At 42.6% G+C, this 25,220-nt stretch overlaps 1 protein-coding gene across 4 annotated transcripts in view; it reads right to left on the bottom strand.

Moving 5' to 3' along the window:
- Positions 1–25,220, bottom strand: part of SPECC1 (sperm antigen with calponin homology and coiled-coil domains 1) — a 228,542-nt gene that overhangs the window by 49,231 nt on the left and 154,091 nt on the right. For all 4 annotated transcript variants that reach the window (XM_041771937.1, XM_041771938.1, XM_041771941.1 and 1 more), the window contains 3 exons: positions 22,473–22,554; positions 19,404–19,560; positions 14,325–14,427 (listed from right to left, as the gene is read on the bottom strand). In XM_041771937.1, the coding sequence (XP_041627871.1) occupies positions 14,325–14,427; positions 19,404–19,560; positions 22,473–22,554 (342 nt within the window). The remainder of the gene's footprint in view (positions 1–14,324; positions 14,428–19,403; positions 19,561–22,472; positions 22,555–25,220) is intronic.

Consider the following 25,220-nt stretch of genomic DNA (forward strand, 5'->3'; position numbering starts at 1 on the left):
CAATCCCAGGGCTCTGGGATCATGATCTGAGCTGAAGGTAGGTGCTTAACCCACTGAGCCACCCAGGCACCCCTACATCACTGTTTATACACAATATAACAATATATCATTTCATTCCCCCCCAAAGAACTAGGATTTTTTAATTGAAAAACTATAAATAAACCAAACAACACCATTTATTTCTAATAATAAAAGGAACTAATGCTTAGTGTAAAGATTCAGAAAACACCCAAAGACAAGATCAGTTATGACCCTTTTGTCTTGGTCCTTTGTATGATCAATTATGATCCTTTTGATCCTTAAGCAACAAAACCCAACAGGAACTAACTGAAGCAAAGTGGAAATCTGTTCTAAGGATTTTGTTTCAAAGAAACTAAGGATATCTGAAAGGATGCTGCTATAGAGTCTTGACAAGTACCCGGAATCAGGGGATTGGAAGGTGTCCCAGCTATTTTATGGCCTGGACTTCTCCCCATGCATTTGTTGAGTTTTCTGTCCCTATAGAGGCTTCTTCTACTGCTTTCCTGATCAGTGTGGCTCTGCGAGGCATCTCCTCGGCTACCTCCACCTCAAGTTCAGACTGGCAGGAGGACTCAGAGACTCAGTATGTGGCTACCTGCACAGGCATACACAGATTTACTGCTATTCACGGGTTTATGGCCATGAAAGGCTACAAAACTGCAAAGGGAAAAGCCACGTGAGGTCAAGTCTGAAGGAAACAAGATGCAAGCTTCCAAGAATTCCTCTTCCGGTGGACTTAATTCCCCCACCAATGACTTGTGACCACATGCATGTGGTGTTGTCAATCAAGGAAGCTCACTAGGGACTTGGCCCTGGGTTTATAAGAGGGGCTGGTCACGTAGGCGTCCTCCGTCTAGCACATTCCAAAACTCCAGACTCCCAGCGGGAAGGCAGGTGTTCAGCAGAAACCACAGTGGTTTCTGGGCCTCTCATCAGTTCTGGGAATGCTGAGAAGGCTCCCCAAATCCAATTACCAGACACCAGTTAAGGGCCACCTTGCGAGTAGCCCTTGTAGGCACAGCCATGGTAGGCCTGTTGCATTCGTGATTCTCTGCACAGTGGCAACAACAGAGAGGCTGATTGGCCCAGCTTCAGCTGGGTGCCCACCCTGGTGCCAGTCGGCAGTGCTTCTTTGTTAGATTTGTTGACAAAGGTGGGATGAGTCCCTCCCCATCTGCTATGCAAACAATCTCACAGGGATCTCTACAACACCCTTTGATGCTTTTGTTCCGGAAATAATTTTTATTACTCAAGATCTCCTCTATCTGGGCATGCACACACAAATGAGACAAGGAAGCAGAGCTTCCAGGCATGAGCTAAAACCCCTGGGAATCCGGATTGCTGGAAGTTGAATGTATGTTCGCCACAACCTGGGAAATAATGCCTTTTGTCTTTATTTTCCAAACAGATTCTACTGTTGCCTCAGGTTGTAGACAATGCCTGGTGCCACTGAAAAACATCTTCACAAACCATCATGTCTCTCAAACAGCTGCAGAAGCAGAGATAGTGGGTGAGAAAAGCCTCAAAAGAATAGAGGCCAAAAAAAAAAAAAAGAAAAGAAAAGAATAGAGGCCAATGGTGACACTCATCTTCCATTGAGAATCTGTCTTTATAATGAAATCAGGAAAAGAACCACTCTGATGACAATAAATAGATCAAAGCACTGTACGTTCTTTGGACTGTGCATATGGTCCTCAGGAGACCTGTCTCCAAAAAGAAAACAACAAATCGAGCTCCACATGGCCTGATATTCCACAGGCTGCTTGCTATTGGACGAGCATATGCTAGTACTTGTCTGTGGGAACTGAGAGACAGAAAAACAGAAGTCGCCCGCCCGCAACTTGGGTGTTCTTTCCAGATGCAAAATAAGATTTGTTTTGGACAACACAAAGATTGCTTTTTCTCTAATAGAGAAGAATATACAGCTCCTGGCTCATGGGCTAAAAACAGGTTCAATGATGTCTGTTTGTGCCTTCCTGGTGCCTTAACTATCCCTTACTAGCCCAACTCTTGCAACACAAATTTGGAAACCGCATAGACTCAGGGTTTTAAGTAAGTCTCTTGCTAACACTTGCCTCTTGCTATCTGAAATGCAAGAACCACGTATGATTTGAGTAACAGAAGATACTCGTGTAAATCTGTATTGCAGGAAAGGGTCAGCCAACTTTTTCTGGAAAGGGCCAGATGGTAAATAATTTTGGCTTGTAGGTCATATAGCCAAAACGGCTCTACTATAACTCAACTCTGCAGTTGTAGCACAAAAGAGCTATAGGCAGTGTGTACCGGGATGACTGTAACTGTGTTCTAATAAAAACAAGTAGTGGGGGATCCCTGGGTGGCGCAGCGGTTTGGCGCCTGCCTTTGGCCCAGGGCGCGATCCTGGAGACCCGGGATCGAATCCCATGTCGGGCTCCCGGTGCATGGAGCCTGCTTCTCCCTCTGCCTGTGTCTCTGCCTCTCTCTCTCTCTCTGTGTGACTGTCATAAATAAAAAATAAAAAAAAAAAATTAAAATATAAAAACAAGTAGTGGGAGATCCCTGGGTGGCTCAGCGGTTTGGCACCTGCCTTCAGCCCAGGGCATGATCCTGTAGTCCCAGGATCGAGTCTGTTTCTCCTTCTGCTTATGTCTCTGCCTCTCTCTGTGTCTCTCATGAATGAATAAATAAAATCTTTAAAAACAAAATACAAGTAGTGGGCTAGATTTGGCCCCTGGGGAGAATACTGATCTTAAATCTACTGTTATAGGATCAGACCTACATTATTACTATAGGATCAGACCTACATTATCACTATTTCAAGTGGCAAAAGCTTTGAGAAGATCAAGACTTTGCGTTACTGTCTTTAAAAAATAAGATGGGGCCAGGCCAAAAGAAACTTCTGAGTTATAGCCTGTAAATTCAAGGTAAGGGGATTTGAAGTACATCACCTGGAAAAGTGCCATTTTTCTGAAAAAAATGTTTTTATCAATCTTTTATGTTTATATTTTAATGTAAAAAGATGCAGTGTTTTGCTTCCATTGACTTGCTGACTGTCACATGGTTTTGAAATAGCACAGAAGAGATGTGAATGGAACCAATCCTACAGGCTCCTCAAGGCCAGTCTTTCAGCACAGCAGGAAGCCCAACAGGGGACTCAATCCCAGGACCCCAAGATCATGACCTGAGCTGCAGGCAGGCACTTAATTGACTATACCACACAGGTGCCCCCTGTCATAATATATGCATAATATATGTTTGATGCAAAGAATATATTTGGTTTATGATTCATAATAAAGTGAATACCTATGAATCTCAGATCCCAAATAAAAATCAGAGAGTACCAATACCCTGTGCATTTCTATGTTTTATTGTTTTATTTCAATTAGTTTTTTTTTAACATTTTATTTATTTATTTGACAGAGAGAGCACAAGCAGCGGGTGAGGGAGAGGGAGGAGCAGACAACCGCTGAGCAGGGAGCCCAACTCAGGACTTGATCCCAGGACTGCAGGATCATGACCTGAGTCAAAGGCAGATGCTCAACCACTGCAGACGCCCCTCAATTAGTTTTTAATATACAAAGTAGTACATGGGTATGCTTTTTAAGGTTATATTTGGTAAGATTTCAAATTTGAATTTTAGTTTCCTACCCATCCCTATCTACCCTTTATCTGTAACCTCCCTGATGCCCAACTTAAGTTCTTCTTTTTTTTTTTTTTTTTTAAATTTTTTTTTTTTAATTTTTATTTATGATAGTCACAGATTGAGAGAGAGAGGCAGAGACACAGGCAGAGGGAGAAGCAGGCTCCATGCACCGGGAGCCCGATGTGGGATTCGATCCCGGGTTTCCAGGATTGCGCCCTGGGCCAAAGGCAGGCGCCAAACCGCTGCGCCACCCAGGGATCCCCAACTTAAGTTCTTCTTAATGCTGTTTTTAAAAAACAATAGTTAAAAAAAAAAAAAAGAAAACAATAGTTTCACTGAGATATAATTCACATACCATGAGGTTAACTTGTTGAAATGTACAATCCAGTAGCTTTTAGTATATTTATAAGGTTGTGCAACTACTACTACTGTCTAATCTCAGAACATTTTCATCAGCCCCAAAAGGAAGCCTGGGCCCAGTTACTCTTGATTCCCATCCCCACAACCCCTGGCAACCACTGATCTGCTTTCCAACTCCCTGAATTCGCCTACTCTGGACATCTCATATATGCAGAATCACGGAATATGAATTTTTGCAGCTGGCTTCTTTCTTTAAAAACATGCAATTAATTTTTTTTTTTGTTAAGAATCAACATGCTCAGTGTAGAAAATGAAATACTCATAGGAAAGCATGAATAAATTTTAGTATTTAGCCAGAAATAATCACTGCTAACATTTGTTTAACATTTGTATAAATTCCTTTTTATAGAATTGGAATTATACTATACAGACTACTTTAAAATCTGATTTTTGACTTAATGTAGTGTGTACATTTTTTCCAGTGCCTTTATATATATTTGCCCAAAGCATGATTTTTAAAGGCTTTATAATACTCCATTATACACATACATCATAATTTATTTGATTTGTCTCTTTTTTTAAAATTTTTATTTATTTATGATAGTCACAAAGAGAGAGAGAGAGAGAGAGAGAGAGAGAGAGGCAGAGACATAGGCAGAGGGAGAAGCAGGCTCCATGCACCGGGAGCCTGATGTGGGATTCGATCCCGGGTCTCCAGGATCACACCCTGGGCCAAAGGCAGGGGCTAAACCGCTGCACCACCCAGGGATCCCTGATTTGTCTCTTGTTGGAAATTTGTATCACTTCCAGTTTTCGCAAAATGATGTTAAATAATAAAACTATAATAAACTTGGCTGAAATTATATTTTCATTAGCATCCATAATTACCTCTTTGAAATAAATGCCTACTAACATAATTTGTATTACAGGGCACACTGATTTTGAGATTCCTGATACAACTGCTACATTTCCCTCCCCAAAGATGGGATTCATCTACATTCCTACCAATGGTAGAAGTAGGATTCTGATTTTGCCCAGCTCATCACTTAAAAAAAAACAAAAACAAAAACAAACAAGAAATTCCATTATGGTAAGCAAAGAAATGACATCTCCTTCTTTTATTTGTATTTCTTTGATTATAAATGAGAGTGAACAATGCTTAAAGTTTGTAAAATAATTTTTGGTTATTTGAAGTGCCTGGGTGGCTCAGTCAGTCTGACTTGGTTTTGGCTCAGGTCATATCTCAGGGACGTGAGATGGAGCCCTGTGTTGGGCTCTGTGCTGAGTATGGAATCTGCTCAAGATTCTCTCCCCCCCCCAAAAAAAAAAAAAGAAAAGAAAAGATTCTCTTTCCCCCTTTCCTTCTGCCCCTCCCCTTCGCTCCCACCATCGCAAAAAAAAAAAAAAAAAAAAAAAAAAAAGAATTAAAAAATGTTTTTTGGCTATTTATAACTATTATGCCTGTTAGTGATTAAATTTTTAAAAAATTTATATGTAGTTCACAATATTGAGCTCAAGGACCCCAGCCATGAAGGCTGTCAGAGCCTGTCCTACAGAGAAGGTATTCAAATCTCTGGGAAGACAAGACTATTAGTCCAATTCCCTTGGAGACCAGGGAGGAATGCAAGGGAACACCCAGGGCAGAGGTGTGCATGCCTTCAGGTGTAAACCACTCTCCATGGGGGCATGGCAAAAGCCAACCTACCAGCCCTCTTTTTGTGCTTAAACTCCCACTCAGAACCCTGGAGCCCAATTTCCACCTGAAATGAACCCATGAACCACTCTCCAGCCTGGTTCTGATCTACCCTGTACCTTGCCCACCGTCAGCCCAGACACGCTGGCCTGCATTCTGTCCCTGTAACACATCAGGCTGTTTTCTGCCCAAAACCCCTTACACTAACTATTCCGTCTGCCTGGGACTCCTTCTATCTCATCTCTGCAGGGTTGGCTCTTCTTGTCATTCTGGTCTGAGGGTACACATCACCTACTGAGACAGGCCTACCCAATCTAGGCACCCCACATTGTCCTGCTCCATGCAGTTCTTGGGGCTATTTCCCTGGCCCATCTCTTTTCTTTCTTTGTTGTCTGTCTCATTTTGCTGTCTGTCTAGACCTGATTTGCTGAGTACAGGATCCAGCAGGTGTTTAGTATATATTTGCTGAGTATGTGCATGTTTTTATAAAATCTGTTTGGTGACCCCCGCCAACATCCCAACCTTGGACTAAAACTAGTCTGATTATCCCATGCTCGATATTCACCTGAGGTGTTGGAAGTGTCCCCACGATGTTCTCCCAGAAACTACGCTGAATTAGAACTGTTGGGAGCCCCCTCCTGAGCTGCTGGCCTGAGCCCGATGCCACATGACTCCTAAGGCGATAGCAGCATCCAGTTCTTAACCACCGCTGCCCCTGCAGCCACAACCAGGTCCCATTAGTGCTTAGCATCTCACTCCTCTGGTCTCAGCACTCGTGAAGGAGAATGAGAAGCCCCTCAAACTTTGATCCAGTCTTGGTTAAAATTAAAAGGTAAAATGTGACTTACAATGCTACGTGATGGGTTGATTTGGGGAAAAAACAGTCTTGTTGACAACTAAATTATCTTACTCAAATTATCTTAGTATAGATAAGGAAGAGATGGTTAGAGGATATTTATACACTAAGGATGACAGAAGCATTGTGAAGAAAAACACTGGAAAGGGCAAAGGTCTTCTTTGAGTTTAAACCTATGGAGCTTCTATTACTGTCCAAAATGTTATTTTGTTCAGTTTCCTGAGAAGGAGTAAGGAACCCTGGGCTATTCAACTATTCACCAAAAATTTATTGTTTAATCTCTCAGGAATTAAGCCTTTAACTTTGAAGTGTACTCTGGCAACAGAGCTTATGGAAGAGGTTACAAGAAATAGAATTTACTTATCAACATACAGAATATGTCATCAGAAAATGGAGGTTTACTTAAGCAGTAAATGAACTCTAGAGACTTGAAATGTATAACCCACAGCTCTCTCTGTCTTTAAACGCATGTGGTGTAGATTTTTCTCGTTTGCCGGAGACCTTCAGAATCGTTAGGTCTAACCTTTGTAGTGGTGTTTGAAATAGCCGTGCCTCTACTAAATCTAAATCTAACTATGAACGCTTGTCCTCCGTGGTGTCTGTGGGCCAACAGGAACTTTTTAGCCCTAAGTTGTCCCAGTGCTGAGGTCCTATCAATACCCAGAAAACACCATGGGGGGCGCTCTGCAGGGTGAAGTCAGCCAGTTTGGTGCTGCCGTGTCCTCTGCAGTTCTCTCCCCATCCTGATGTCCTCAGACCTCAGCTAGGCTTAAGAATGGTGAATGTGCTTGGCCTTCTGCCCTCCCTTAGCTGAGGGACCTGACCTGTGATGCACTGTGATGAGTGGGTGGAATTCAGCTGTAAATCTCTGCAAAGTCCTCGTCCCTCCCAAGAAGCATGACTAGATGCAGCCACCCCATGTGTCTGCAGGTGGCACCTTGGCTGTGTTCCTAGGGCCCTGCTGTGCTCCACTAGGTGTGGCCAACACTGGTGACTCAGTCAAGGTCAAAGGGCAAATTTAAAAGGATGAGTTCTGCCAACATCCTGAATGACCTTAGTAAGCTTAGGGAAGCTGGTTCTGGCCCAGGGCCTCCAGGGAAGAGCCCAGCTGACCCCATGACATCCGCCCTGACATCCAGAGGCGTGAGCCCCACTGAGATCACCAGGACTTCTAATCCACAAAGTGGTGAGCTAGTAATAAATGGGTGTTGCCTCAGCTACTAAATTTGTAGTAAATCACAGCAACAGAAAACTAAAAGAGTGGAGTGGCTGGGATCACGGAGTGACAGAATCACATAGTTTCTTCCTCATGGTCAGATTATTCACTTTTCCTAGATTGTAAACCGATGACGTCTTCTTCAGGACATTAGTGTGTTTGAAGTTCGTGTCCTCTGGTGCTTCTTATTTTTTACAACACACAGGCTTTTGGCAAGTTGAGATCCAGAACTGAAAGGGTTTTTGTAGGCAGATGAGAGGCTTTTAACCTGAAGTTTTCAAGGCTGCCTACACATCAGAGTGAACGTAGGCCCAGAATCCCTGCTGGTGAGACCCTAATTCCTGAGATCTGGGGTTAGGCCCAGGCATACTATTTCATAAAAACTCCTCGGTGATTTGAAGTGTAGTCAGCACTGAAAACAGAGCTGGGCAGCAGAATTTTTTTTTTTTTTAATATTTTATTTAGGGCACCTGGGTGGCTCAGTGGTTGACCATCGGTCTTTGGCTCAGGTCATGATCCCAGGATCCTGGGATCGAGTCCTGCACCGAGTTCCCCACAGGGAGCCTGCTTCTCCCTCTGCCTGTGTCTCTGCCTCTCTCTGTGTGTCTCTCATGAATAAATAAATAATATCTTTAAAAATTTTTAAACATTAATTGAGAGCATGGGTAGGGGGAGGGGCAGAGGGAGAAGGAGAGAGAATCTCAAGCAGACTCCTCACTGAGGGTGGAGCTGACATGGGGCTCAATCTCATGACCCTGAAATCATGATCTGAGCTGAAAACAAGTTCGATGCTTAACCCCCTGAGCCACCCAGGTGCTCCTGGGTGGAAGAATTCTAAGACACCCCCATGATCTTTACCCTGCCCCCGGTATTTCTCCTGTGATCATGTTATATGACGTGGTAAAAGGATCTGACAGATTGAATTAAGCCTGCTAATGAACTGGCCCTAAAACAGGAAGATTCTCTGGGTGGGCCTAACCTCATCACATGAGGCTTTATTAAAGCAGAGTTTTCTCGGGCTGGAGGCAGAAGTCAGAGATCTGAAGTATCAAAGTGTGTAGGATGTGATGGCTGCTACAGACCGACTGAGAATGGAGGGGATCACGTGGAAAGAACCTGAGCAGCCTCCAGTTGCTTGGTGTGACCTTGGCTGACACCTGGCAAGAAAAATGGGGGTCTTGGTCTTAAAACTGCAGGGAACCTGCCACCAACCTAAAAGACACGGGATGGATTCTTCCCCAGAGCCTCCAGGTGAGAATATCGTGCAACTGACACTTGATTTTAAGCTACATGGTGCTGGGCTTCTGACCTCTAAGAACTGTGAGCTCATAAACAGGTGTTTTAAGTCACTGAGTCTGGTACTTTGTTATACATCCAAAGAAAACGACACCAGTGACTTTGAAAGCAATGAAAATAATTGGCCATTTCTGGCCAAACTCTTTTCAAATTATATTTCCCAATGGAGAGAACTTGAATATCATTTTACACATTTCTTGCTACTATAACACAACTCCAATGTTTTCATTTGACTCTTGAAATCTGAGGCCATTAAAACCTTAAAACTCAACCTGCACCAACATGCTAAAAGTTACAGATTCTAGCTTTTGAGAGGTAAGTGAGATGTAGGTAATCTGTACCTATACGCTAAACCAAGTCAATCACCAGTGTTGGCCACACGGAGCAGAGCATGGCAGGGCCCTAGGAACACAGCCAAGGTGCCACCTGCAGACACATGGGGTGGCTGCATCTAGTCATGCTTCTTGGGAGGGACGAGGACTTTGCAGAGATTTACAGCTGAATTCCACCCACTCATCACAGTGCATCACAGGTCAGGTCCCTCAGCTAAGGGAGGGCAGAAGGCCAAGCACACTCACCATTCTTAAGGACATCAGGACTTAAGGGTCTGAGGACATCAGGATGGGGAGAGAACTGCAGAGGACACGGCAGCACCAAACTGGCTGACTTCACCCTGCAAAGCGCCCCCCCCCCCATGGTGTTTTCTGGGTATTGATAGGACCTCAGTACTTGGACCCTTAGCGCTAGAAAATCCTGGGTTCCCTGCTGGCTATCAGTCAGGGGCAGGGGCCTCTCTGGGCTATTGATGTACCACCCCCTTTACTTTCAAGCCCATTATTAGTGCATTGAGTCTTTATGATGCTTCAGAGCAAACTCCTGGCTTTTAAAGGTTCATGTGTTAGGTCTCCCTTTAGCCATATATAAGGAGGAGATTATTTAAGGGTGAGGGTCACCCTGCCTACACATCTACCACCTTGTCTTCTAGCCCCTTGAGAACCCTTTCTGGTAATTACATGAAAGATGTAAATTTATGTCATAACCCCAAAGAAAAAATTAAAAGCAGATTTAAAAAGGGAATGTTGGGTTCCATGGGTCAGATCTAACCATAGCTTGGGATGTAGTTAACATGAAGCCCATGGACTGGGAATAATTTGCAAGGCCTTCCTGGAAACCTGACTTAAAAAAAAAAAAAAGCCAGGGAAATCTGAGTTGAGGGGTGCCTGGTGGCTCAGTCGATTAAGCATCTGCCCTTGGCTCAGGTCACAATCCCAGGGTCCTGGGACTTAGCCTCAGTTCTGGCTCTTTGCTCAGCACGGAGCCTGCTTCTCTCTCTCCTCCTTGCTCACTATCTCTGTCTCTCTCTCTCTCAAATAAATAAAAATCTTAAAAAAAAAAAAAAAGAAAAAGAAATCTGAGTTGAGTAGAATGTCTAGAAAGGTCTCCACTTTGCTTAGTGTGGGCCTTGCTCTGGGCTGAGTGTGTGTTCATGTTCCTCCACAGGATCTCAGTCCTTGGGCTACCTCGAGACACCGAAACTCAGCAGCGGGTCTGACCCACTGTTCTAACTTTTCAGTCCTGCTACCCTGTGTTACCTAAATTCCAACTCATGCAGTTGCTAAAGTGATGATGTCCTCATTCTGACCTAGTACCTGGAGTGGGATAAACCTTGATGAAAACACACAAGTCTTCACCTTCCTCAGGTGAGGTAAGCTTCTGCTCAAATGTCACCTCCCCAACCTCTGTATGACAATGGTGTCCAGCCAGCATTCCTAATCCTCCTCCTTGGACTTCTCTCCACAGGACACTCTAATATAGTACATATTTTACTTTTAAATTTGAATTTGTCACTCCCTGTGAAGATGAAAGCCTCACAAGAACAGAAATTCTGCGTGATTCATTCACTGTTGATTTTTCAGGATCTAAAAGATAATGTGGCACCAAACAGACCCCTCAATAAACACTCACTGAATTAATATATGGAGAGTTCTTTTTTTTTTTTTTTTTAGTAATATATGGAGAGTTTTAACAGAACCTATCATGCTATACTTTGGCTAAAAAGAAAGTTCTTTCAAATGAAAATGCACATGGCTACCAGTTGTTCTTTCTTTCTTTTTTTTTTTTTTAAACTGAGCTGTCTGAGTTTTCTACAATTTATTTTTGGCTTCCTGAGTTGGAAAGAATAAAGCTTTAGAAGGCTTAAGAGGCGTCTCAGACAAACAGGTCTAGACAGAGGATATTTTGTAAGGAGTAAATAAATCAGACACATATGATTTATGTTTCCCTCTAAATTTACAGAGATTTAATGGTGAATGAAAAATACTCTTTGGGCAGAATTGAGTTTTGGGTTTCATCAAGTGTAAAATGCTTTGAAAACTAGTTCAAGATGTTCAAAAGCAAAACAAAAAAAAATCACTATAGCAGGAAATAAAACTCTCACTCTCATGACAGGAAATATATGATTGTATAATCAATCCCTCCCTGCAATCTAATTACAACAATACTAGGTGCTGAAGGGCCAATTCCTTCTGGAGATTTTAATCGTCTTTTTGTGTGTATCTAGCACTTCCCTTGCTCTGCTTCTATAAGGTGGGAAGAGATGGCTCTGTCAAGCATCAGTGAGCATATGTGGCTCAGCCAAGGCCAACACCTTGTTTCTGGCCTTTCTTGGCTTCAGTTTTGTTACCAATCCTCCTCCTCCTCCACTAAGCCTCCCCAAATCAGCGTTCTCTCCCCTCCACTCCTTAAGCTTTTCCATTTCCTCGGCAGCGTGGCTGACATGCCGAGGGATGCTGTCATTGGGGTGGCCTTTCTTTATGGGCTGGTTTTGACCCTGAGAATGGGCTGAAGCAGAGAGTGCACAGAGCAGGTAAAAGAGAAAACAGTATGTTGGAAACAAGCTTATACTCTGGGAGTCTCTATTACTGGCCATTAAGTGAACTAGTTTTTTTCTTTTTCTTTTTTATCAGAAAAAAGGGGGGGGGGGAGTAATGTCAAAGACACAAAATACGGGACGCCTGGGTGGCTCAGTGGTTGAGCATCTGCCTTCAGCTCAGGTTGTGATCCTGGGGTCCTGGGATTGAGTCCCTCACTGGGCTCCCTGCAGGGAGCCTGCTTCTCCCTCTGCCTGTGTCTCTGCCTCTCTCTCTCTGTGTCTCACATGAATAAATAAATAAAATCTTAAGAAACAAAAGACACAAAACACTTATATTCTTGGCTAGAATCTGATCTTAAGACACTTGACTCCTGCTATTGCAAAGGCAATCCCACCCAGCCCTGCTGCTGCAGATGATTCTGGGCCAGCTCTTGGCCAAGGCCTTGTTTCCTTGCTAGTTTCTTTCTTTCTCTGTCCCTACTACTGTTGTGGTGCCAGAATCTTCAGGATTTTTAGCAAAGTGGGGTAAAGTGGGGTATGAGAAAGTGGGGCCTGAGTGGGGAAGAAGGAAGAGATGGCAGTTTTATTTTATTTTTATTACTTAAAATTTATGTATGTATGTATGTATGTATGTATGTATAGTATGTAAGTAATCTCTGTACCCAAAGTGGGAATTGAACTCATGATCCCATGATCAAGAATCACATGCTCTACTGACTGAGCCAGCCAGGCATCGTGGAGACAGCAATTTTAAAGAGGGTGGCTATTTAATGGGAAAGGGAACACAATCCAACTTATAGAAGAAAACACTGGAGAATATCTTCGTGTCTTTGGAACAAAGATTTCTGAGACAGGATGCAAAAAGCAGTAACCACGGGAAAAAGACTAATAAATGAGACTTGATTAAAATTAGACTTGAAAAAAAAAAAAATTAAAGACTTGGTTCAACAAAAAAGTGAAAGTTCAAGCCACCCCAGGGATATCTGCAATACATCTATTTGACAAAGGAGGGTTATCCAGAATATATAAAGAGATCCTGAAAGCTACAAGGAAAAGAAAGATAATCTGATTTTAAAATGGGCAAGAGACCTGGAGAGCACATCCCAACAGAGACTACCCAGATGTCCAGTTAGCATGTGGAAAAGTTCTCAGCCTCACCAGCCAGTAGGGAAGTGCAAATCCCAACCGCAAGGAGATACCCATTACACACTTATCCAAAGATGAGGAGTAACAAGACTGGTGTTGTCAGTGAGAATGCAAAGAAATGGATCTCTCATCATTTGCTGGTGGGAGGTAAACTACAACTGCTTCAGAAACCTGTTTGGCACTATCCACTGTGCTTGAATATATGCATACCTGATGGCCCAGTAATTCCATTTTTAGGTGTAGATCTAGAAAGAATGAGCACACGTTCCAAGAGACATGCACAAGAACTTACCAGCTCTATGTATGATAGCCCTGAACTGGAAATAACTCATCTGTCCAGCAAGAACAGAATGGGAAAATAAATAATGGGTATGATCACACAATAGGTTTCAAAGAGTGAAGAAAATGAACAAACTGCGTAAGCACTAATACTACTGTATGAGAAAAGCCAGATGCAGACATTACAGTTTCGGATTGCATTTATGTAAAGTTATGCAGGCAAAACAAATATACCACTTAGGGATGCCTGCTTTTTGTGGAAAACTATGAGGAAAAGAGTTGAGGACAATAGTTATCTTTGGGAGTGGTAAGGGGCTAGGATCAGAAAGTCACATAAAAGGTTTGGGGGAACTGGCAATGCTCTATTCCTGGATGTAAGGATGGCATGGGTTTTCACTGCATAATAACCCATGAAACTACAGCTTATATTTGATGAATTTTTATCTTTGTATATGATATTTCATAATAACAAAGCTTACACTTATATGGAATATTACTTCCTCATATAACTTCTCCAGAAAACAAACACTGTCCTAATAAGCTGAAACTTTAAACTAAATGCAAACAGCTCTTAAAGTGTACACAGAAAAATTCTGAAGGCCCATCTAAATGAGACCTTTGTTTAAATTAGGGGAAGGCACCCTCTTTGGGACAGTGGTTCAGCAAAAGCCATCTCCCTGGACTGAAGCAGCCTGGTGGGCGCACTGTTTGTGGAGCTCGTATCTCCTCTGAGCACAGAAAAAGGTGCCCCTTCCCACAAGGAGCAGGACACAGTTTGCTAGGCAGAGCACAGACTGGCATTCAGTCCCTTTTGCCTCTGTCTGGGCACCAGAGCAAACCCTACTACTACTGGCAGCCCTCCCTAGGGAGAATAGAAGGACAGCAATTATACACCAAGCATATGCATGCACAGGACTGCTGCTGCCCAGAGCTGGCTGGAAGCTGGCTGACGCTGTCACTTACCGCATAGCCTTCTGTCTTCTTCTGGCACCATTTCAGGAGAGCATTGCGCTTGGAGCCGCCATATTCCCGGGCCAAGGCAGCCAGAGGGTCTCTCCTTTCCACACTAGTTAGAAAGAAGAGCACACAGTAAAGATAAGATGCTAATTTTTAAAGCTCTCAAGTATACAAGAAAGAAATAGCTAGATTAGAAAAGCGAAAGTCTAGGTCTATCCAGTGAGACTTGAGAGAAACAACCAAATCAGCCATATTAATAATGTATCTTATTACATCTCACGAATCGAAAGAAAAATTAAATTGTACTTCTTGGCTACTGGAAGTCTGGAAAGAGATTGGTCTTGGTTTTTGTTTTTTTTAAATCCACCTGTTGGCTCCATCCATCTAGCCCATCATTTACTTACATACAGTATCATTTTAATTAAAGACACCATAGAAAAAATCCCCACATGTTTCAAGGCAACACCTATATCTATATAACCCATAAAAGGTAGACCAAAAGGGGATTTAGAGACACCAGACTGGCTGCTTATGAGAAGTGATGGGAAGGGAGATTACAAGATGAAAGTCAGTAAAAATGACTCAAAAGAGGGTCTTTGTACACTCCAACGGTGGTACTCCTCAGGCTGTACTATATTGACTCAATTCTGAGCACCAGCTTACCCGAAGGAAGTGATTTTACTAATTAATACAGGAGAGCATTCTAAGAGCAAGAGCTTAGGGGCCCCCTTCTCGATTTGCTATAGATATCTATGTTAATTTTTATGCTACCTAAGATTATCCACATATTAACAAGGGATTTAAGATCACACAGTTTCTTCTGTGATGAATACCATGAAATGAGAATTCTAGTCCTCATGGTTAGAAAAGGATGTAGGTGCAGGAAGTAAACAAGAACAGAAGGGTGGTGTGTCTCTGGAACATCAACTGTTAACAGGTACAATTTAAGAGGACAGTTCACCCCTGAGCAACATGGGAATAAGAGGAGCTGACCTTGTACACAGTTGAAAATCCATGTACAACTTTTGACTCTCCCAAAACTTAACTACTAATAGCCCACTGTTGACAGGAAGCTTTATGGATAACATATAGTCGATTAACACATATTTTGTATATTATATACTGTATTCTTACAATAAAGCAAGCTAGAGAAAAGAAAATGTTATTAAGAAAATCATAAGGGCAGCCGGGTGGCTCAGTGGTTTAGCGCCGCCTTCAGCCCAGGGTGTGATCCTGGAGACCCGGGATCGAGTCCCACGTTAGGCTCCCTGCATGGAGCCTGTTTCTCCCTCTGCCTGTGTCTCTGTGTCTCTGCCTCTCTCTCTCTCTCTCTGTCTCTCATGAATAAATAAATAAAATATTAAAAAAAAGAAAATCATAAAAAAGAGAAAATAAGTTTCTTTTTTTTTCTTATTTTATTTATTTGTGAGAGACACAAAAAGAGAGGCAGAGACATAGGTAGGGGGAAAAGCAGGCTCCCCGCAGGGAGCCCAATGTGGGACTTGATCCCAGGACCCTGTGATCACGACCTGAGCCAAAAGCAGAAGCTCAACCACTGAGCCACCCAGGCGTCCCGAGGTACAGAGATTTTTTTTAAAAGATATTATTTATTTATTCATGAGAGACACAGAGAGAGAGAGGCAGAGACACAGGCAGAGCGAGAAGCAGGCTCCATGCAGGGAGCCTGACGTGGGACTTGATCCCGGTACTCCAGGATCACGCCCTGGGCTGAAGGCAGAGCTAAACTGCTGTGCCACCCGGGCTGCCCAGTAGAGAGATTTTTAAGAAAACTTCCTACTTGCATTAAAATTTTTCTTGTGAAGATGTGGTATATGTATACAATGGAATATTACTCAGCCATTAGAAACGACAAATACCCACCATTTGCTTCAACGTGGATGGAACTGGAGGGTATTATGCTGAGTGAAACAAGTCAGTCGGAGAAGGACAAACATTATATGGTCTCATTCATTTGGAGAATATAAAAAATAGTGAAAGGGAATAAAGGGGAAAGGAGAAAAAATGAGTGGGAAATATCAGAAAGGGAGACTGAACAGGAGAGACTCCTAAGTGGGAAATGAACAAGGGGTGGTGGAAAGGGAGGTGGGCGGGGGGTTGGGGTGACTGGGTGACAGGCACTGAGGGGGGCACTTGATGGGATGAGCACTGGGTGTTATGCTATATGTTGGCAAACTGAACTCCAATTAAAAAAATATGTAAAAATAAATAAATAAATAAATAAATAAATAAATAAATAAAATCTTAAAAAAAATTTTTTTTTCTTGTGTAATTTGATGGCTGCTGTTCCTTGTACCTGGCATATGTGTCAACTTAAGTCCATGAGTTTCTGTGGTCAAAGTGGCTGTTAACTACAAAGTTTGGGTGACTTTGCCTGTGTTTGTTACTTCATCGCTTAGAACTGAATTTCTAGGGGATCCCTGAGTGGCTCAGTGTTTAGCGCCTACCTTTGGCCCAGGGCGTGATCCTGAAGACCCAGTATCAGGTCCCACGTTGGGCTCCCTGCATGGAGCCTGCTTCTCCCTCTGCCTGTGTGTCTGCCTTTCTCTCTCTCTCTCTATCTCTCTCTGTGCCTCTCATGAATAAATAAATGGAATCTTTAAAAAAATAAAAAATAAAATCTTAAAAAAAGAAAAGAACTGAATTTCTAGGTCTGACAAGCAAGGGCAGACTGAAATGAAGGTTCAGAAAAAATTTCTGTACCAGTGGATGATTAAAACACTTACTGAACAGGTTTCTTTAAAAAAAAAAAGTTAATTAGATATGATGCCCCCTCCAAATTAATAAGAATAGGATGAGAACTTCCAAAACAAGTGATTTCTATCTTGTCATTTGTTTGTCTCAATGATGTGAACACAAAAATAAAATAACACATTAATTTCCACTAATTTAATCTTTCTTGATGAAGGGTATAATATAAATCACCTATTAATATACACATAGCCTTTTTGCACACATGTATGGCATAAAGAAAAGAGCACTTTCAGAACAGCACTAATTCTGGTGTCCTTAAAACTAGTTTTGATCATTTAAATCTCTTAGCATAAACAAGACTGATATGTAGCATCTGGGGCTTTAAGTTAAATCTCTGAAAGATATGACTTCATCTATTTGGGTCCAAATATAGGCTACACCCAAAGATATGACACGAGCTGAACTTATTCAGGCTTTCATAAAATCCTTTTATAATACAATGGTAGTTAGAATGTTTGTTAAACAGCTCTTACTACTAAAGCGGCCAGTTTTGTATATTCATCCATCTACCTATTTAAAAGCACCAACTGAATGCAGTTCTGTGTGTATAGCATGGCACAGGGGGCTGGGAAAGAGATCAAAGAGTGAGATGGAGTAGATACTGTCTAGTAAAGTACAGCCTAAATAAATGTGGACAAAGGTACGCACACACACACACACACACACACACACACACCGCAACGGTTAATTAAATACCCAAATGAGGGCAGCCCAGATGGGTCAGCGGTTTAGAGCTGCCTTCAGCCCAGGGTCTGATCCTGGGGTCCCAGGATACAGTCCCACATCAGGCTTCCTGCATGGAGCCTGCTTCTCCCTCTGCCTGTGTCTCTGCCTCTCTCTCTCCCTCTCTCTCTCTCTCTCTCTCTCTCTCTCTCTGCATCTCTCATGAATAAATAAATTTAAAAAAATAATAATAAAATAAATAAATACCCAAATGAGTGTAAGACATTAAAGGCAGGAAAAGGGAGTGTCGATATCACCAGGGTGGCTTGCTATAGCCATGTGGAAGGTTCGACTTTGGAGGGGACGCACTTAGAAGTGTGAAATAGCAGAAGGGAGATGATTCAGGCCAGAGCCCTGTGAGCCATGAGAAATGCTCAAGTTAGCTGCAAAGACTGAGAATAAAACTGGCAGGTGAGTTAGGTGGGGCTGAGCTGTGCAGAACTGGAACTGAAGGCACAGCATAAGGAATGTGGGTGGAAGTGTGCATGATGAGTCATGGGAGGTTTCTGAGAAGGTTTGCATGGGATGCACTCCATGTTTTCAAAGACTGACTCCCCGTGGTGAAGCAGCGAGTGATGGGAGTGTGGGGGAAGTAGCCGGAGGAGGCTTACTTGGGCCCGGGTGGGCAGGAGCACCCAACAAGGAGGAAGTGGCAGAGGTGTGAGCCAAGCCCGGCCTCTGGTGACCGCCGCGGTAGGCTCTGTTCCCTATCTCCCCCACTCTACCCCTCACATCACTGCTCACGTGCTCTTTCAGTGCTGACTTCAAAATGTCCCTCCAATCCTTCCTATGTGCCACTGCTTACTGTACCACTACTGAAAATAAAAAACAAAATCCCATAAATGCAGTGGTTCCCCACTGCTTTCCCAAAGTGAATACAAACCTCTATCCTTGGCAAGAAGACCATTCACAGGGTGACTCCAAACCTGCCTTTCCAGCAGTGATATCCTGACCACCTATCTGCCTCTCTAGCCAATGCTGACAGCTGATGATGTGTATGCCAGGACTCCTGCCCTCATGAAGCACTCAGCTAGTCTAACCAAACAAAAACACCCCTAGTTCCCTTGCAGAGCTCCTTATGGGGATATTTGCAGGGCTCCTGGCAGAAATGTGCTTCCTCTCTCCAGACTTCTTGATCCAACTAACAATTCCCCAAGAGTCTGCATAAACAACTGCTTTTACAGCCCTTATTTCACTTTGCACAGTCTTGCTGTTCCCCCCCTATTGAAGGTATACTGTGTTATGGTCTTTTTCATTCAGGAAATAAGACATGGAAGTAAACTGACCATAGGGGATAAAACAGAAGGAAGAATAGAAGGTCACCAGCCCAGAGATGTCTCACTGTTTAAAATGTGAGGGGTGTCTGGGTGGCTCAGTCAGTTGAGCATCCAACTCTTGGTTTTGGCTCAGGTCATGATCTCAGGGTCATGACATCAAGCCCTGCATTGGGCTCCTCACTCAGCAGGGAGTCTGCTTAAGGATTTTCTCTCTCTCTCTCCCTCCCCCCTCTGCCCCTGTCCCTGCTTATGCATGTACTCTCTCTCTCACATGAATAAATAAATCTTTAAAACATAAAAGAAAATGTGATACCTGAGTTTGCTCTGTGGTTTCAAGCCCCCAGTGGAAGCACTCAGCAGCCTAGTGTTCCCGAAGCCCAGAGAAGGGGGTCTGCTCAGAGATTCCAGGGAGGGACTCTTCCGAAGATAAGGGTCTGGTTTCAGGTCCTCACTCCTTCCCTTTAGAAGATCTGTGTGAACAACAACATAATTACTTATTCCTGAAGAAGAGAAATCTGACGATTATCACAGTTTCTTTTTAAGTACAATAATTCTCATTTTATTCCCAAGTACAAATATATAATAGATACAGATTTATAGATGGAGTTTAAGTAGCAAAAATACAAATAGGGACATGGTTTTTAGAAATGATTCTCCAGGGAGGACTGACTACATGATTCAGAGACTAATGCCAAATTGGTCCCTTATACAAAAATTATGATGAATTTCAAGATGGCGCCCACAGAGCATTGAACCAAAGTCCTTCTAAGTGCCCTGCACAGGTCATACCCCCTCAAGAGCCAGCCCTGTTCCCAAGTAAAACACTCTGTTTTAATCAATGGGCATCTAATGGAGAGAGCTGGCAGGAAGCCCAATGGGATTTTCAAGTCACAGGTGGCTGCCAATGAAAAGCTGGGGACCAAAAATGTTAACTATTTTATAAGAAAAAAAAAAGCCATTACCATCATAGGGTCTGGCTTGCTAAAAATCAGCGAACATAATTCTTTGAAGGCTCCTCTCTGCTGTTATTATTAGGAGTCTAAACAGGTTAATGAAACAGGCTGACTCCTCCAGATGACATTTCTTCAAGGGCCACGAGAGTATAGAATGGGAGAAGATTTCGTGACTGTCTGGTTTGTGCTGACAGAGGCAATGAGAGCTCAGGGACCCAAGTGACTTGCTCAATGCTACATGACAGGCTTCTGTGACCAGGCTGAGCCTGTGGTCGCCTCCTATGACACCATAAGTAGTCATGGAAGAAAACAATACTTGTATGGCTAAGAGCCACCAATTATGGGTAGTGAAGTGGGGAGTGAGGCTAATTAGCTTGGGAGAGCAGAAAGAAAACAGTGCTTACATTGCTGAAGAGAACAACAAAAACAGAGCATTAATCCCATTTTGGCAGCTTCTGATGACCTCAATCCTGGCAAGGCTAGCCTGAAAGCAAGCAGTTTTTACCATGTAATCCTTTTTTAGTATAGTAAATAGAATCACCTGGGGTAGACAGGTGCCCGGTGGGGCAAAGAGGGGGTGCTGACAACAAACTGTTTACTTCAGGGCAACAGATACTGTGTGGTTGGAGCGCCAGCATTTAGCTTGTGGATTAAAACAACGGCTTCTTCACACAAAAGGTAAGGTGGGAGGAAGAGAGAAGACACAAATATCATGACCAAAAACTCACCAAGTACACTTAAAGATGGTTAAGATGTACGTTTTATGTTATGGGTATTTTAACCATAATTACTGAAAAAAAAAAACAAACCTTGCCTGGGTATACATCACCACACATATAACCAAGTCACCCCCAATTTTCCACTACACAGCACGTGTGCAGAACTCAAATCAGGAGGGTTTCTGACACCCTGTTTTGACCTCCCTTCCATTTCTAGGAAGGGGGTGCTTGGTTTACACAGAAATAACAATCCACTCTACTTGAATTTCTCACCTGTAAAATGTAGGGGATGGACCGAGGTAGTCTTCAAATTCTCAAAATCAGTGTTTATCTAAGTCTAAAGTCCTCTTATTCCATGAAAAAAAAATGAAATTCAAAAGTGAAAAAAAGGCAGGGATGGGGTAAAAGACTTTTCCAGCCAAAGGGTGAAACTTCTCTCACAGAAACAACTATTTTAAGAATAAACCTGATTGTGTTTGACCATGATCTAAAACAAGTACAGTGGGAATGCTTTTTGATTCAGTTAACTGTGTTACAGAAGTTTTATCTGATGCTTAGAAACAAAGGATTTCTATCTCTGCAATCTAGATTTCTGGCTTTCTTGCCTTCTTATAGGCACCAGTAAATAATTCACTAAGTGTTCTTTTTATCTTTTTTGTTTCCTTATAGTGACCACAGGGTCATATATATAAATTTCTAAGATCGGGATCCCTGGGTGGCGCAGTGGTTTGGCACCTGCCTTTGGCCCAGGGCGTGATCCTGGCGGCCCGGGATCGAATCCCACATCGGGCTCCCGGTGCATGGAGCCTGCTTCTCCCTCTGCCTATGTCTCTGTCTCTGTCTCTCTCTCTCTCTCTCTGTGACTATCATAAATAAATAAATAAATAAATAAATAAATAAATAAATAAAATAAACAAAAAAAAATAAATTTCTAAGATATGTATTTGGGACAAGCTTAATGTGCGGCTAATGTTGCTTTGTTTCTGACAGGTGAACTCTTGGGAAAGGGAACAGAAGCTAAGGTAAAGGCCAGCCCATCCACAGAGCTCACCCCATACCCACCCAACTGTGTTCCCTCAGCCCCTGGAATGACCCTATGAGGTAGACAGCACTCTTTCTATTTCAGAGATAAAGAAACCGCAGCCCAGGGTGGTGGAATAATGGGCTAAGCCGCACCGTGGGTGGAAGTGGCAAGATGCAAACCCATCCCTGCCATCCCCCTTCCTCCACTGGCCCCCAGCACAGGAGCCACAGTGGGGTTGACAAAGTGACACAATGGACCGTGGATTTCAACCACAACTTCATCATCAGGACCTAGATTTTAAAAATACCTGGAGTAACTCAGGAAGAGGACTACACTCAAATACAAAGACATCACTACAGAGGCATATTTTAGGAATTGTAGAAGCCACAGACCTTCAGAATCAGAGATGATTTTTTTCTAAAAATAGCTACTTTTAAGGATGGTAAGATAGTTTCTTGAGAGTCAGTAAAAAGCAAACAAAACGTTAGACATTCCTCCCAAATGCATACACACTGGGAAGGACAGCTGGTAGGAAATCAGATCTGTCCATAACGTGAACACTTAGGGCCTTAAAATTATTTGAAATCAATGCCACCGACCATTTTTCTAAGCTCGGTTTCAGGCAAAGTAGAAAAGTTAATCTCACAAAACGGTAAGTTGGAAGTATATGCTGTCTGAGGTATTACCTGAAAGAGGAAGGTCTGGAAGATCCAAACGCTGAGTCACACCTTTGCTGGCTGGCCGAACACTGTTGTATGTTGAATGCCTCTGAAAAACCAAAGCGCATGCCGCCATAGGTGAGCTTGTGACACCAGGAACAGCATAAACAAGGTGTGTGCCTGCATCCACAAAACGGTTCTCAAGCTCATCAGAATCACCAGGGGGAGCTTTTTTAAAAAGATTTTATTTATTTATTCATGAGAGACACAGAGAGAGAGGCAGAGACACAGGCAGAGGGAGAAGAGAAGCAGGCTCCTCGCAGGGAGCCTAATGCGAGACTGGATCCTGGAACTCCAGGATCACGCCCTGGGCTGAAGGCAGGCGCCAAACCGCTGAGCCACCCAGGTATCCCTGCTTTTAAAACAACTTATTTATTTGAACAGGTAACAGATGCAATCGGCAGAACCCTCAAAAGGCACAGAAAGGACATAGAATGAAAAGAGTCTCCCTTAGTCTCCCATCACCTAGTTCTACTCCTTGGGGGTAATCGTTGTTAATCAGCTTTGTGAGTAACTTTCTGAATACACCTCCTACGTGTATTCAAGGAGGTGTGTAAAAATACTGATTTTTTTTTAACGGCCAACTGGTATACAGAAAGATGTTCAATTTCACTCATCACTGGGGAAGTGCAAATCAAAACCACAATGAGCTATCACTTGACACCTGTTAGGAGGGTCATTATCTAAAAAAGAAAGAGACAGACAGAGAGAGAGAGAGAAAAGGACAAGTGTTGGCAAACATGTGGAAAAATTTGAATTTCTGTGCACCCTTGGTGGGAATGGAAAATGATGCATGGATGGAATGATGGAAAACAGTAAGGGATTTCCTCAAAAAAATTAAAAATAGAGCTCCTCTATAATCTAGCAGTCCCACTTCTGGGTATATATTCAAAATAATTGAAAATATACTCTAGAAGAGATTTTCTGGATTCTCATGTTCATCACAACACTACTCATAAATAGCCAAGGGGTGGAAACAACCTAATTGTCCCTGGACAGATGAATGGATAAACAAAATGCGGTCTATATATACAATGGAAAATTATTCCGCTTTAAGAAGAAAGAAATCCTGTCACATGCACTATAATGTGAATGAGCCTGGGAGGATGGTTATCTGTTACTCTGGGAGGGACTGCATTTGTGGCGGTGGGGTCCTAAAGGAGATGCTACATTTTGACAGGAGTAGTAGTTCTAGGCAACCACTCAGAGGAAGATTCCCTGATTCTGGCAGAAATACAAGTTCCTTTCATGGGCCAACTTTGAGATGTTCCAGGAACCTTTCCTGGAAGTATAGTGGAGACTAGAGCTCTCCCAGTATTCGATTCCTTTCTGCATGACAAGCCAGTGACTGCCGGTATTTGCAAGTTAATGGTGATACAATCTCAGGCAGAAACAGCCCCTTAAATGGGCAGAAATTGACAGAAGGAATTTCATCGTATTGTTTTTGTAATAAGGTGAATTCAAAACCACCTAAATGCCCATCAAACGAGGAATGATTAAATAAATTACCACACATTACACAGTCTTTAAGAATACATTTCTCCAAATACTGACATTTAAAGATGTCTCTGATACATTCCTTCATTCATTCGACAAATATTTATTGAGCTTCTAATATGATATAACGATGTGCCAGCCACTGTTCCAGACAAGAGATGTAACAGCAAGCAAAGTATAAAAATCCCTGACTCCTTTGGGCGTGGAGTCTGCTTAAGATTCTCTCTCTCTCTCTCTCTCCCCCTTTGCCCCTCTAACCCCTGCGCACATGGGCACACATGCACTCTCTCTTAAAAAAAACACCCCCCCCCAAAAAAAAACCTGCCCTCAGGGATTACATTCCAATGACAAAGTGAAATGAGTAAGTATCTGAACAATGTGTAGTGTAAGATTTACACAATATAGAAGATTTAGCAGATTTTCTCTCCCACTATACACACACACACACACACACACACACTTTTATACTAAAAAAAACATCTAGAAGAATACACAATTATTATTATTATTATTTCTGAGGCTAGGGAGCAAGGGAGACTTTTAACTCACCCTCTCTTACACTGATCAGGTAAATGTAACATTAACCTAATGCTAACAGAGGTCAGGATGATGGCTACCTTTAGTTTTTTTTTTTAAAGATTTTATTTATTTATTTATTTTTTATTTTTATTTTTATTTTTATTTTTTTTGATTTTTTTTTTTTTTTTTTTATTTATTTATTCGTGAGACACAGAGAGAAAGAGGCAGAGACATAGGCAGAGGGAGGAGAAACAGGCTCCATGCTGGGAGCCCGATGTAGGTCTCGATCCCAGGACCGCAGGATCACAACCTGAGCTAAAGGCAGGCACTCAACAACCACTGAGCCACAGGCAGACGCTCAACCACTGAGCCACTCAGGCATCCCAAGAATGAGAACTACTTTAAGAAATTACCCACTGGGTGGTGGCATGAGGGGGCCTTCTAAGTTGATGAAAATGCTTTATCTTGCTGTTGGCTACATGAATGTGTACGTACAGAAACATTCAAACTGTGTATAGTTAAAAGGTACGTGTTCTACTTTATATAAGAATTATACCTGGTGGTGTGTACCTGTTCATAAGGGCCAATTGTTAAATCTTCAGGAATCTTGCCAGCTGGTTTTCAATATAGTCACTATTAAAATTGAACTATATTAAAAGCAAAAGAAATAAATACTCAAAACTCACTGCTTCCTAATTA

Source organism: Vulpes lagopus, chromosome 10 (genome assembly GCF_018345385.1).
Source record: "Vulpes lagopus strain Blue_001 chromosome 10, ASM1834538v1, whole genome shotgun sequence".
In the NCBI taxonomy this organism is placed as follows: Eukaryota; Metazoa; Chordata; class Mammalia; order Carnivora; family Canidae; genus Vulpes; species Vulpes lagopus.